Raw genomic sequence first — 13,540 nt, 5'->3', positions numbered from 1 at the left:
CATGTCAGTTTTAAATGCATTCGGTGTTTTAAATTTTGCAAATAAAAAATGCGTTACTTATAAAAAATTTAAATTAGCTTTTTGTAGTCAATAAAGGAAATTGCCTGTTGAAGATATGGACTGGATCATGTGTATGATATACATCAGAATATTTGTTTATGTTAATACAGAATATACTTGTTCCAAAGTACTGTGCTTAAAAAATATGTTTTGTATAATTTCAACTGTCGAATATTATAAATATTCTCGTTTTCTATTTTTTGTATCTGAATTATTAATATTAAGAATTTTGAGGAATAAACATTTAAACGTTTCTGATTTTGAATTGGACTTTTATTCAGTCTTTTATTTTCCTTCCCATCTTCAATCGAACATTTTGGTGCCGAAACCCGGGAACGTTTGTGTTTAAATTCTCGAAGTTTTTATTATTAAAAAATGACTACAAGATCAAGATCCTTGTCCGAAAAGCTCTTTAATCAGCAACAATCTTTGCTCATTCAAATTGAAAAGAGCCTTCTCAAATATCGAGAAATTACACCAGATAAAAGGACATCATCATCTATCAAAAATCGTATTTCTTCATTGCAATCCAAGTACGACAGCTTCAAAGAAAATCATGTCATGATAATCGATGAAGATGATGAAACCTCTAAGACGTACAACGATGAAGACTGGATGAGTAGATTTGAAGAGATCTATATTAATGCTCGTTCTGAACTAGAAGATGATCTCTATGTTCTCATGCCACCCGCTCCACATTCCGATTCCCTACCGGATTTCCAAGGGATACAAAATCAAACCATGAATCCAACACTGTTAAACACTATACCTAGCCAGAAAGTAAATCTTGGGAAAATCCAACTTCCTTCCTTTGACGGCACGTATAGTAATTGGTCCTTGTTCAACAGTTTGTACAAATCTATGATTCATGAAAACCAATCCATCGATTGTATCCAAAAATTTTACTATCTGCGGAGTTCTCTGACTGGTGATGCCCTCAAAATTATTGGAGAAGTTCCGTTGGTAGCTGAAAATTATCAAGAGGCATATAATTTATTATGCGAGAAGTACGAAAACAATTGTATTCTCTTTTCTAAGCACATGAAATCATTTTCTTCTTTGCCAATCATCAAGTCTGAAGATGCCGCAAGTTTGACTCAGTTACTAAATGTATCCAAAGAATGTATCTGTGTTCTAAAATCATTTGGTTTTGAGTTGAAACATTTTGAACCTATACTAGTGTATTATCTGGCTGAAAAACTTCCTCATGATACACGAGAATTTTGGGTGCAATCTTCTGGTCAAAAGAAAGATATACCGACTTTTAAAGAAATATCTGATTGTATCGAAATTCGAGTTCGCACCATTGAAGAAATGACACCGAATAAATCCAATTGGGAGAAGTCAGTATCTAAATCATCTATGAAGGACTCATCTCAAGGATTCAATAATTTCAACAGCAACAGATCCAAACAACCAAAAGCTTTTCACTTCAAGACTCCGAAAGAATCAAAACTATCAATCAAGTGTTGTCAGTGCCGGTTTAAGCACTACCGGCGCCCCTGGGTAAGATTGCAAGTGGCGCCTCTAAAAAAAAATTCATCTAAAAACAATCTTTTAAAATCACGAAAAAAAGCAATAGCAAATTATGTCTTACCTCTCATATACTTGTTAATGCATTTATTAAAAATGTGCAGTGTATTAACTTAAAAAGGTTAACTTAAAAAAAAATTAATTATTCATGTCATTTAGGCTCAATTGACAAGACTACCTTTATATCTGACTTTTTTGTTTAAACACATTTAAAGATTAGGTACAGTTGGTTTTATTTGAACAATATTTTTTCAAAAACTTTTTCAACTAGGTACATTAATGTCGTTTTCGATTGGAATCACTCAATGGTTCACTCATTCTGAAATCCAATACAAAACTTTGAATCGCTTCCACCCAATTCTAAAATTTAATATCTGTATTGGGTAAAATCAAATATTTTGTTTTTGTTTTTTCACTAGGAGAATAAAAAACTTGCAGCACGCTTCTTAATGATTCCAGGCGCTTCCGGACGGCCAATCGAAAACAACATACCTTTATAAGTATAAGGTTTGTTCGTTGTGAGCTCTAGGGCACTCTGGGTCGCTCCGAATTCGTTGTCAAGCGTTTTTTGTAGCTCCTTTTTCAACCCGAGTTATTTCCTCTGTGTTCGATGTTCGCTGATGCAACTAAAGCTCTGAGGTGTTCGATGTAAAATGAAAACCCGAGAAACTCTGATTTTTTTCACAGTTAATTGAAATGACTTAGAGTGCCCTGGAGGGGGGAACAACGAATAAACCTATTTTTTTATTCTCAAACACAAACGTAGTTTTTATGAGAAATGGAGAAGCTGTCAATTTTTGGCATTTCTGGATTTTGGGTTTTCGGGATTTCGGGATTTTGGGATTGTGGGTTTTCGGGATTTTGTGTTTTTGGGTTTCGGAATTTAGGGTTTTCTGGATTTTGGGCTTTCTGGATTTTTAATTTCGGGATTCTGTCCGTCTCCCTTCTCTTTCCTTATTCATTATTATAGGGGCACCTTTGCAAAAATTAAATTGGTAGGAGGAATATTAGGATTGCTTTAGTCTTTCAAAAGAAATTGGGGCGCCTTGTTCTTCAAAGATGAACGAAGATTTTGGACACCATTGTCCTTCCGGAAGCCAAATAAATTAACCCAAAATTGGGGGGCGCCTTCATTCTTCAAAAAGTTTAGGACAAACAATACGAGCGCCGTTGAAAATGTTAAATAGAAAAAAATTGGGGCGCCTTTGTGAATGTAAAAAAAACTAAAACATCGATTGGAAAGACTTCGTTATTTATATAACTTTTGTAAAAGTTCGGGGCGCCTGCGGCGCCCCTCAATTCTTGCGCCCCTGGGCGACGGCCCAGGCTGCCCCCCCCCTAAAACCGGCTCTGAGTGTTGTTTATGTGAAGGTGATCACGTCATCCGTCAATGTAAAAAGTTTCTCGCTTTATCGACTACAGACAGAGAACAGGTAATTCGAAAACAAAATTATTGTTTTAACTGTTTTGCCTATAACCATCAGATGAAAAACTGTACCAGTATTCGTAATTGTGCTGAATGTGGCAATCGTCACAATACTTTGCTTCACAATCCTGCTATTCATTTTCCAAAACAATTACCTTCCTCTGAAACCTCAACATCCAAAATAAGTACCTATTCAGATAATGCTCATGCCAATTTTCACGTTAAACCAACAATATCAAGTCAAAGCGAAGTGTTATTAGCAACCATCATAGTACATGTCAAATCTTACGACAATACTATGCATCGATTCCGAGCACTTTTGGATTCAGGTTCACAAGCAAATCTAATGACTGAACAAACTGCTCAAACCCTTAAGTTACTTCGAAGTCCAATCCGTGCGAACATAAGTGGCCTAGCATCTACATCTGAGACAAAATCGAGAAGTAGCGCTGTTATTAACATTATATCTCCAACCAGTGATGAATTGCTATTAAGTGTAGATGCATTTATATTGCCTAAGATAACAAGTCGTTTACCGACTTCTAAAATACCGTTTCAATCTTGGCCTCATCTCGAAAAACTACCACTAGCTGATCCCACTTTTAATTCACCTGGGAAAATTGATATTCTCTTAGGGGCAGACTCCTATGCTCAAATTATGATGAACGGTTTACGAAGAGGTTCACGTAATGATCCAATCGCACAAGAAACTAAACTTGGATGGGTTATCTTAGGCCAAGTAAACTTCGATAAACCGAAACATATCAAAATTTCCAATTTTTGTTTGCGATCCGATATTGACTCCATGTTTCGAAAGTTCTTAGAACTGGAGAGTGTCACAGACAAACGCATTCTTTCACCGGATGAAAAATGGTGTGAATCATTTTATGCTGAAACTTATCGTCGTAATGAAGAAGGGAGATTTATTGTTCGTTTACCTTTCAAAACATACGTCGATAAATCTGCTGTTTTAGGACGATCAAGATTAGGAGCAATAAATCGTCAATTGCAGCTAGAAAGAAAATTTATCAAGAACCCAGAACTCTACTCAAAATATAAGGAAGTCATGGCTGATTATGTCCAACAGGGACATATGCATCGAGTTTCCACTACTGAACAAGACCATATAGAAAATCTCACTCCTAATTCGATATCATATAATTGCAATTATATCCCGCATCATGCAGTCATAAAAGAAGATAGTTCAACTACCAAATTGCGAGTCGTCTTTGATGCGTCTAAAAAGACGACAAATGGAAATTCTCTAAACGACATCTTATTTACTGGACCTGCTTTACAAAATGACGTAATCAATGTAATCTTGAACTGGCGTTTCCACAAAGTTGCATTCAGCGCAGATATCGCACAGATGTATCGTCAAATCCAACTGCCTCAAGCCGATGCTGAATTTCAACGCATAATTTGGAGAAACAATCTAGATGAACCAATGCAAGATTATGCTATTAATACTGTGATGTTTGGAGGTTCCTGTTCACCATATCTAGCTATCAAGACTCTTCATCAATTAGCATCTGATGAGCAAGAAACGTTTCCATTAGCTGCAAAAGTACTTTTAACCGATATCTATGTAGATGATATTTTTTCTGGCGGAGATGATTCAAGAAAATGGGCAAGTAATTGTCCCCAGATATTATCATCAGTTCCACCTGAAGCTCGTGAGATTCAACAACTTTTATCTCTCAATAAAAACGAAACTGTTAAAGCGCTCGGTATTTATTGGCAACCTGTTGAAGATAACCTTTCATTCAGTTTGAAGTTTGACCTTACCAATTTACCTAAAACAAAAAGATCAGTTATGTCCGTTATTGCCCGGTTATATGATCCAAGTGGTTGGATTTCCCCTATTATTGTTGTCGCTAAAATCATTTTAAAGCGTTTATGGTTTTTTAAACTTGATTGGGATGATGAGATTCCCAATGAACTACAAAATGACTGGCAAAATTTCCTTAATGGTCTAAAAGACTTACCATCTATTCGAATTCCGAGATGGCTTAAAACAATGTCTACTAACCATTCTTTTCAATTACATGCGTATTGTGATGCATCTTCAAATGCTTATGCAGCTGTTGTATATCTAAAAACAATATCATCTGATGGCTCTATACATGTTACGCTGTTGACATCAAAAACTAAAGTTTCACCTGTTAAACCTTTATCCATACCAAGGCTTGAATTATGTGGAGCTTTACTTCTCACCAAATTGCTGAAACACATAAAATCCGGATTGAACATCAATATCTCTGACAAAAATATTTTTGCTTATACAGATTCTAAAATTGTTTTAGCATGGTTGAATGGGGATGTCAATCGATGGAAAGTTTTCGTTGCTAACAGAGTGTCCAAAATTTTGGATACGATATCTGTTCAACAATGGCATCACATTCCAACCGCTCAAAACCCATCAGATTGTGCTACCAGGGGAATGTATCCCAATGACCTGATTGATTACAAGCTGTGGTGGGAAGGACCATTAATTTTAATGCAAAACGATACTGAAATCCTGAATTTAAATACTACTTATGACGACGTCAATGATGATGAAATATTGGCCGAAGTAAAAACTAAATACATCCTTACAATTACGGTCTCAGATGATTTCGTCGAAAGATTTTCGACTTTTAATAAGCTTATAAGGCTATCCGTTTTGTGTTCTAGATTTGCTTTTAACGCACGTCAGAAAGAAAAATCTAATCGCATAACTAAACCTATATCTACCGAAGATATTCAAATTTGGACACTCTATTGGATCAAAGTTGTGCAAGCTTTATCGTTTCCTAATGATCTGGAGCATTTGAATTCGAAAAAGAATTTTTCACATCATAGACAGTTCCTTACACTGAATCCAGAAAAGAACTCTGATGGCATCATAGTTGTTGGAGGACGATTAGAACAGTCTAATTTATCTACTGAACAGAAACATCCAATCATCTTACCTGCTCGACATCATTTCACGAATCTTATCATAAGACAAGCACATTCAAATACTCTTCATGGTGGTATTCAAATAACTCTATCGCTTATCAGAAAAAAGTATTGGATTTTGAATGCTCGAAATGCTGTACGTGCTGAGATAAATAAATGTATCACCTGCTTTCGTCATAATCCAAAACCTTGTCAACAACTACTGGGTAATTTACCATCTTCAAGAGTACAGTTTACTCGTCCTTTTACTCATACAGGCATTGATTATGCTGGTCCAATCAACATTCGTCCAGCTAAAGGAAGAGGAATAACTTCAAGAAAAGGCTACATATGTATTTTTATCTGTTTTTGTACTAAAGCAATTCATATTGAAGCAGTCAGTGACTTGTCATCACAATCTTTCCTTGCAGCATTTTATCGATTTGTCGCTCGCCGTGGATACTGTTCTCATATTTACAGTGATAACGGAACTAATTTCGTTGGTGCAGATAAGATCCTTAAACGTAATAAATTGGAATTCCAAAAAACTGTTGAAAAGGACCTTTTGCCAACGTTGAGTAATCTAAATATCTCTTGGCATTTTATTCCTCCAGCTTCACCGAATTTTGGTGGTCTTTGGGAGGCTGGAGTTAAATCCATCAAATACCATCTTAAAAGAGTGATTGGAACATCTACCTTGACTTACGAAGAAATATCTACATTGCTATGTCAAATCGAAGCTGTATTGAATTCTCGACCGTTATGTCCACTTACAAATGATCCCGATGATTTGGAACCTCTAACACCTGGACATTTTCTTATTGGTGAACAGTTATTTTCTCCACCAGAAAGTAATTTGATTGACACAACTATAAGTCCTTTAAATCGTTTTGATCTTATACAAAAAATGAAGCAAGGATTTGTAAAACGATGGAAAAAGGACTATATAGGTCGTTTACAATCACGCCCAAAATGGTTGAAAATGGAACGAAATGTCGGTATTAATGATTTGGTTATAATCAAGAATGATCAAATACCTTCAATTCAGTGGCAATTAGGTCGAATTGTTGCAGTTCATCCTGGATTGGATAATGTTGTAAGAGTTGTATCAATCCGAAACTCTAATGGAATATGTAAAAGACCTATTAGCAAAATATGCTTATTACCAGACTGTGACCCAATTAAATCGTGTTACTAAAATCAATGCATCAACAAAAGAAGTATTCTTGAGTTAATGGCTTAGAGTGAAAACCCTGTCATTGTAGGCCGAGTAAGTGGCGGCCAGAAATCACCACTTAGCAATGGCAAGGTTGATCTTTATGCATTAACAATTTTTTTTTTTTTTTTCTTTCTGATGATCTATCAGCGGGGCCGGTATGTTGAAGATATGGACTGGATCATGTGTATGATATACATCAGAATATTTGTTTATGTTAATACAGAATATACTTGTTCCAAAGTACTGTGCTTAAAAAATATGTTTTGTATAATTTCAACTGTCGAATATTATAAATATTCTCGTTTTCTATTTTTTGTATCTGAATTATTAATATTAAGAATTTTGAGGAATAAACATTTAAACGTTTCTGATTTTGAATTGGACTTTTATTCAGTCTTTTATTTTCCTTCCCATCTTCAATCGAACATTGCCTTTTCTTAATATAATTTTTTAAATTTCGACTACAACACGGTTCGCTTCTTTTAAATATTAAATTTGAAAGTTTTAACGAGATAATGATGTTATAAAATTTGTTTAACATGCCAAACAACTGAGGATATCTCAGGCAGTAATAAAGATATCGGAAAGATTTAAACAGGTTCCTTATATAAATGAATAAGATCCGAAGTATTGCATTTTCTAACGGTAATATTTCAAAAACGGGAACTGATTAATTTTTTTTTGACTTCGGATTCAAGTTCAGCACACCGAAAACCTTCAGAAAGGTATATTTTTGTTTCGGCAACAAAAAAAAGTTTAAATTTGTTAACCAGTGAATCAATAGCTTATTTCCTATACAAATAAGAGTAGGGGCGTAAAAAGAAATGGACCAGAAAATTGACCAAGATCCAGATTATTCATCTTTGACCTCTTCTAAACTCAAATCCATTGATGAAACTCGGTCCTCATATTTTGCATATTCAACCCTCTAGCGCCCGGTCTATAAGTTTAAAATTGAAAAATTTTAAAAATTTTCACGGACGGAAAAAAATGGCGTTCTTTGCTGTTGCACACTCTCCGAATGTATCAGAATTTCACAATGCCGAAATTCATTTGTGATTAACGATTTCCGACAAAAGCTGTATATCAATAGAGTTTCACAATACCAAAAGTCATTTTCGATGATCGACTTTTGACAAAAGTCTTCTATCAATAGAGAAACAACACTCGCAATGAGGTCTAGATATTCCAGATACGGGTATCCCAGACAGAATCTGCTATTTAATAGAAATAACAATATAGAATACAAGATAATAACTTATTTTTATTTTTTTAATAAATTAAATATACATATTTACATTCAAACAGAAAAAATATTTTTTGCTCAATATAAAATTCTTTTTGTGTATATTACAATGTTTTGGATTTTGAAAAAAAAATATTCATATGTATAACAAATACAATTAAATCAAAATAGATATTTACTTCCTGTTAATTCAATTACTAAATTAATTTGATTAAAATTATAATTTATAATTTTCCGTTTAAAGATAGTCCTTTCCAAAAGGACGTTTTTTTTTTTTATTTTATGCTATTAAATAACATTTTCATCTTTCTGAAATGAAAGTTGTATTTTATTTATTTCACTCTTTGTTTTCACCACTTAGATTTTCTGAATAATTCAAATTATACTTAATATCCCGTTGTTTTCCTGCCAAATAGTTTTCAACGAAATTCTTATCCAATCGAATATATGGTTTTCGGCATAAATTCGCTTCGTTTGTCGTTAGCCTTTGAAGCCGTATTTGAAAATTAACACAGTTATTATTGTAAATTGCTTCTTTCTCCCTAGATGTTAGGGGTTGGCTACTTTTTGCGTTATGTACTCTTACACTTTTTTGTATAAGGAAATGCTTCGAACTTTCTATAACAATAGGCTTAGAAGTTGACTTCGCTACAAATTGTCTATTTCGTCTGTTCATTATTACCGAACTTGAAGAAGAGCTCGATTCATGAAGTAATTTCGACATTAGAAGATTCTTTTCAAGTGTTTTCTTACGCAATAAACGTTCTTGAGTTGGAAACCCTGAGAAAGAAGTGGAATTGCTTGGAAGTGCTCGAGCTGTTTGTGTAGTTGAAAAACTGGAACACGAACTAGACTCAGTAATAACGTCAGTGGGTATAGCACGACGACTAACACACCGAATTCTCATTGGTTTCACTACCTTTTGTCGACGTTTCTTGTGGCGATGATCAACACAAGCTTCATCGTCAGTTTCATTGGCTGTGCTGATTGTCGCACATTCATATATGTTCTCTTCATCTGTCTGATCGCTGTGCTCACGAGTAAGAACCGGCATTTTTACTATTGATGTTTTTGCCTTAGTTAAATGGTTTCTATTTTTGTGCCGTTCAATTGCATCCCTACTACACCGCCTTTCATTTTTATAAGAAGTTTTCTTCTTCGCAGATTCTTTAGTTAATTTCTTTTCTGCAGTTCTGTAGGTCCAAAGTCTGTCGGCAGTACTCTTTCTTCGCTTACACCTTATAGGTTCATCTTCATCCGAGTCACTCAAGAACAGTGCAAAATAATTTAGTGATGCAGTTCTCCGTCGAGAAAATTTAATTACAGAAGGTTTTTTTGGTGAATATGCATTACGATGATGTTTCCGTACAGGATATTTGCTTGGATTTTGTTTTGTTTTTAATGGAGACAACTTTGGCACTATTTTTTTGGAAGGACGTCTCCGTGACATTCTTTTTAAAGGAACGTCTTCGTCGGATTCATTTAATTCATGGGCTGACATTGATAAGCGATAGTCGTCTTTTACTTTTTCAACTTTAATTTCTTTCATTTTCGAAATGAGTGGCTTATCATCGTCAGAGTCGTTTGCACCTGAAGAAGGATTTATTTTTGAATATTCGGAGTTTTTCTTGGTTTTTTTATACAATTTTTTTATTCTTTTAGAAGCAGGCCTTTTTGCTGTAGACTTGTTGGAAACAGCTTTTCTCGCTAGTTTTTTTTTCAATAATTTTCTTCTAGCCGGTCGAATAGATGGAAAATTTATTTTTAAAGAAGGTATCTTAAGCCTAGTTCTCAGCAATTCATCTGAATCTGAGTCTAACTCGGCATAAGAAATTTTGGGTTTAACAAATCTTTTCTTAACAGATGATGACTTATTTTCTTCTTCAGATGACATTTTAGTGAACAAATATTTTGTTTCATCGGTCTCAATTGACAACTGTTGTATTATTTTCGATGAATGGTTTTGGATTATTTTTCCCGATTTGTTTGTGTTATATTTTTCTAAAGGAATGTTTTCTTCCGTGTTTAATTCTTGGTTTTCCGAAAAGATTGTGCTATGTACTTTTGTTGGTAATGGCCGAATTTCTTGTTCTAAAGAATTTTCTTCTATGTTTAATTTTTCTTTTTTTAATTGTAAAACATTTTTTTCAGTGGAAATAAATATCTCATTTTTTTTTGTGACATTATATGCTTGGAATTGTTCTACTTCTGTCGATGAAAGTCGGTCTGCAGTATTCAAAATGTCTGTTATTTCCAGGTGCTCGTTACAAGCATTTTTTCCTATTGAATTTTGGATGGTTATTTCTTCTCTCATTATTTCTTTTTCGTTTTCAGATTGGTTTTCTGATAGTTTTTTTGTATCTTCAACATATTGTTGTTCTTCGGGTCTAAATATTGTAACCGATTCATCTTGAAGTATGAGTTTTGTTGCCTCGTAAGTATTTCTTTTCGTTTTACTATAAATCGAATTATTTTCCTCAATTTTATTTCTTTCAAGTGGTATTTCTTTATGATGAGAATGTGTTGAGGAATAAGGTTGCCTTAGTTTAGAATTTTTTGACTCATCACAATTACTCATTATTTTTGCTTCCTTTACCTGTTCGGATGAATGATTATTACATTCAGATTTCAGTGGCTCATGAAAATTTAAATCACAACCAATATCTTTTTCTTTTTCTGTGTTTTCAAACAAAAACTCTGCTTTTGTTAGACAAGCACCTGGAATAGTATTTTCTATGGCTGATTCCATTGCTTCGTTAATTAAAAAGGTTTTGGTGTTCTTAATTTCGGATTTAGGCTTCAATTCTACCGCCAGGTTGTGTACAATGTTAAAACAACTTTTCAAATTGGAAGGCTCAGTACAGGATTTTGTTTTTTCACTGTGTTCAAGATATTTAATTCCTGATACTTGTTCCGTTATCAAACAATCAGCGGTTTTATGTTTTTCTCCATTGGGGAATTGAGATAGGGGTTTTGGTGTTTCAGTTTGTCCAAGAGATTCATTTTCGAAAGCGTTTTCAATTATAAAACTATCAGTTAATTTGTTCTGTTCTACATTGCAGGAAAGATGCTTGGAATTTATTTTTCCAGTTTGTCCATAAAATACGTTCTCCGAAGAGTTGTCTATTGAAGAACGATCAATAAGTATATTTTCTTCTACATTGAAGGTCTGATCAAAGGTTTTTTTTACTTTAGTTTGATCAAGAAACACATTCTCTGAAGCGTCTTCTTTTGATAAACAACTAGCCGATTTATTGTGTTGTACATCTGTATTAGAAACTTCGGCTGAACATTTTAAAATAGTGATTTCTTTTACAGGCAATTGGCTCAATTCAGTCATTGAATTCGGAATCTGATTTGAAATTTTACTATCGATCGATAGGTGTGTTCTATTTTTTTTCTTTATTGCTAAATCTGCATTCATTGAAGATCTCTTGCGCCCTGGTTTGGGAATAAGTTTTTCTAAGGATGTATCGATACACTCGACAGAATCTGCTAACGTACCATTTCTCAAATGCTTTATGGACAATGTAGGAGAATAGAATGTAGGGGAATTCAAATCACGCCGTGAATGTACAAACTCATCCAATGCGTCAGACGCATCAAAATGATTGCCACAACAAGAAGCATGGTTTTCGCTTTCATTTAGCGTCACTTTGACGATCGTTCCAAGGACCTCTTTAGCTAAGGTACTTGTGAAAGAAACTTCATTGGAACTCAGGTCTAGTCCTTTAAATACTGAACTTTTTTTGAAAGCTTTTATTAGCTTAACACCGTCTGATGATGCTCCGGGGCTGGCTAATAATATTGATGCCTCGCAGTTAATGCCTTCCTCATTTACTCGACCAGCTAGCTTTGATTTCTCTTGCAAGTACTCATAGTTGAAATGAATACTTTTAGCCTGATTCATCAATTGTGCAGAAAATAGATTTAAGAGTGTGCCAGATGGATCCAAGTGTTCAGGAACTGATTCCGGACCGCTTGTAGTTACCATATCTAGCCATTCAAACATTTTATCAAAGTTCTTTGTAGATGGAATGATTGATCGGGAACGTTTTTTTTTTACTTTTAAAGATTTTTCAGACTTTTGAGGTCCTTTATCTAAAAAGCTCTTTTGAGGAAAAGTTGGTGGTTGCCCAGGAAAAGAATCCGACGTAGAGGAATCGACAGAGGAATGTTCTTTTTTTTTTTGTTGCTGATTTTTGTAATCAAGCACTAAACATGTTGAGCCGACATCCTTCAACTGAGGGATATTTGGTTCTTCAGGGTTTTCTGAAAAAAACTAAAAATTGCGATACATAAATAAGTTGCAGAAAAACAAGAATAATTAAAAAAAAAAAGAATAGAAATAAAAAAAAATAACATGATTATCAAATCGTAAAACCATCATTTAGAACAGTATTCGCAGTGTTCTTTTTTTAATTTAATTTTTTTTTTTTTGAAAATTGTTAAATCTGTTTTTTTTTTTAAATATGTACAGTGACAAGCAAAAGTGGTCAAATGTTTTGCCTTTTTTGAAAAATTTGCTTAAACTTGTGTTGTGAACATAAATGCAATCGTTTTAAGTATAAGATCAAAATTTTAAACAATTTCATGCTTTTTTTTCTTTTGACCTTAGATTTTAATATGTTTTCAAGGAACAACTTGACAGATATGCTCAAATGCAAATATGAAATGATGGCAATTCTTTTGTATAAATATAAAAAAATATTTCGTAGGATTTTTTTGAAATATAAAAATTTTACGATTTTATGAGCTTTTTTTTCACCGAATTTTGTTTTTGGAATAACATATTTTTTTCAAATTAATGCCATTTCTTTAAAAATCAATATTTCAATTTTTTACGTACCTATTGATATACTTAAACAAACTAAACAAACTCTAAAAGAAAATAATGTTTCTCCTTTGTTTTATACACTGATGAAAATGACACTCGATTTCGTGCCTTACAAGGTGTTATTATCCCTTAAATTATTGTCAAATATGGCATGTTTACAAATTCGGGGTTAATGTAAACAGTGCTTTAAAATTTAGAATTTCCTCTTTATAATATGGATAATTACTTAAAGAACGTTAAAGAAAGTATTTGACAAAAACTTTTTCAAATTCTAATGAAAGTTTTTGTTTTTTCTCG

The 13,540-nt window shown here is 33.6% G+C and overlaps 2 protein-coding genes across 2 annotated transcripts in view; one reads left to right on the top strand and one right to left on the bottom strand.

The window, feature by feature from the left end:
• The first annotated feature begins 435 nt into the window (after positions 1 to 435).
• LOC129909455 (uncharacterized) lies at positions 436 to 7,176 on the top strand. Its single transcript, XM_055986536.1, has 3 exons — positions 436 to 1,407; positions 3,078 to 7,037; positions 7,111 to 7,176. The coding sequence occupies exons 1-3, from the start codon at positions 436 to 438 to the stop codon at positions 7,174 to 7,176; spliced, it is 4,998 nt and encodes a 1,665-aa protein (XP_055842511.1).
• A 1,299-nt stretch (positions 7,177 to 8,475) lies between these two features.
• Positions 8,476 to 13,540, bottom strand: part of LOC129908808 (uncharacterized) — a 208,149-nt gene continuing 203,084 nt past the window's right edge. The window contains exon 9 of the mRNA XM_055985573.1: positions 8,476 to 12,688. Within this exon, the coding sequence (XP_055841548.1) occupies positions 8,744 to 12,688 (3,945 nt within the window). The 3' untranslated portion in view covers positions 8,476 to 8,743. The remainder of the gene's footprint in view (positions 12,689 to 13,540) is intronic.

The sequence above is a fragment of the Episyrphus balteatus genome, chromosome 2 (assembly GCF_945859705.1).
Source record: "Episyrphus balteatus chromosome 2, idEpiBalt1.1, whole genome shotgun sequence".
Taxonomy (NCBI): Eukaryota; Metazoa; Arthropoda; class Insecta; order Diptera; family Syrphidae; genus Episyrphus; species Episyrphus balteatus.
This window is presented reverse-complemented; position numbering and strand designations above follow the sequence as displayed.

Coding starts and splice junctions, on each gene's coding strand:
- LOC129909455 (XM_055986536.1), top strand. CDS start 436: ATGACTACAAGATCAAGATCCTTGTCCGAAAAGCTCTTTAATCAGCAA. Junction 1,408..3,077: donor AATCCAATTGGGAGAAGTCA/GTATCTAAATCA, acceptor TATAACCATCAG/ATGAAAAACTGTACCAGTAT. Junction 7,038..7,110: donor ATCCTGGATTGGATAATGTT/GTAAGAGTTGTA, acceptor GCTTATTACCAG/ACTGTGACCCAATTAAATCG.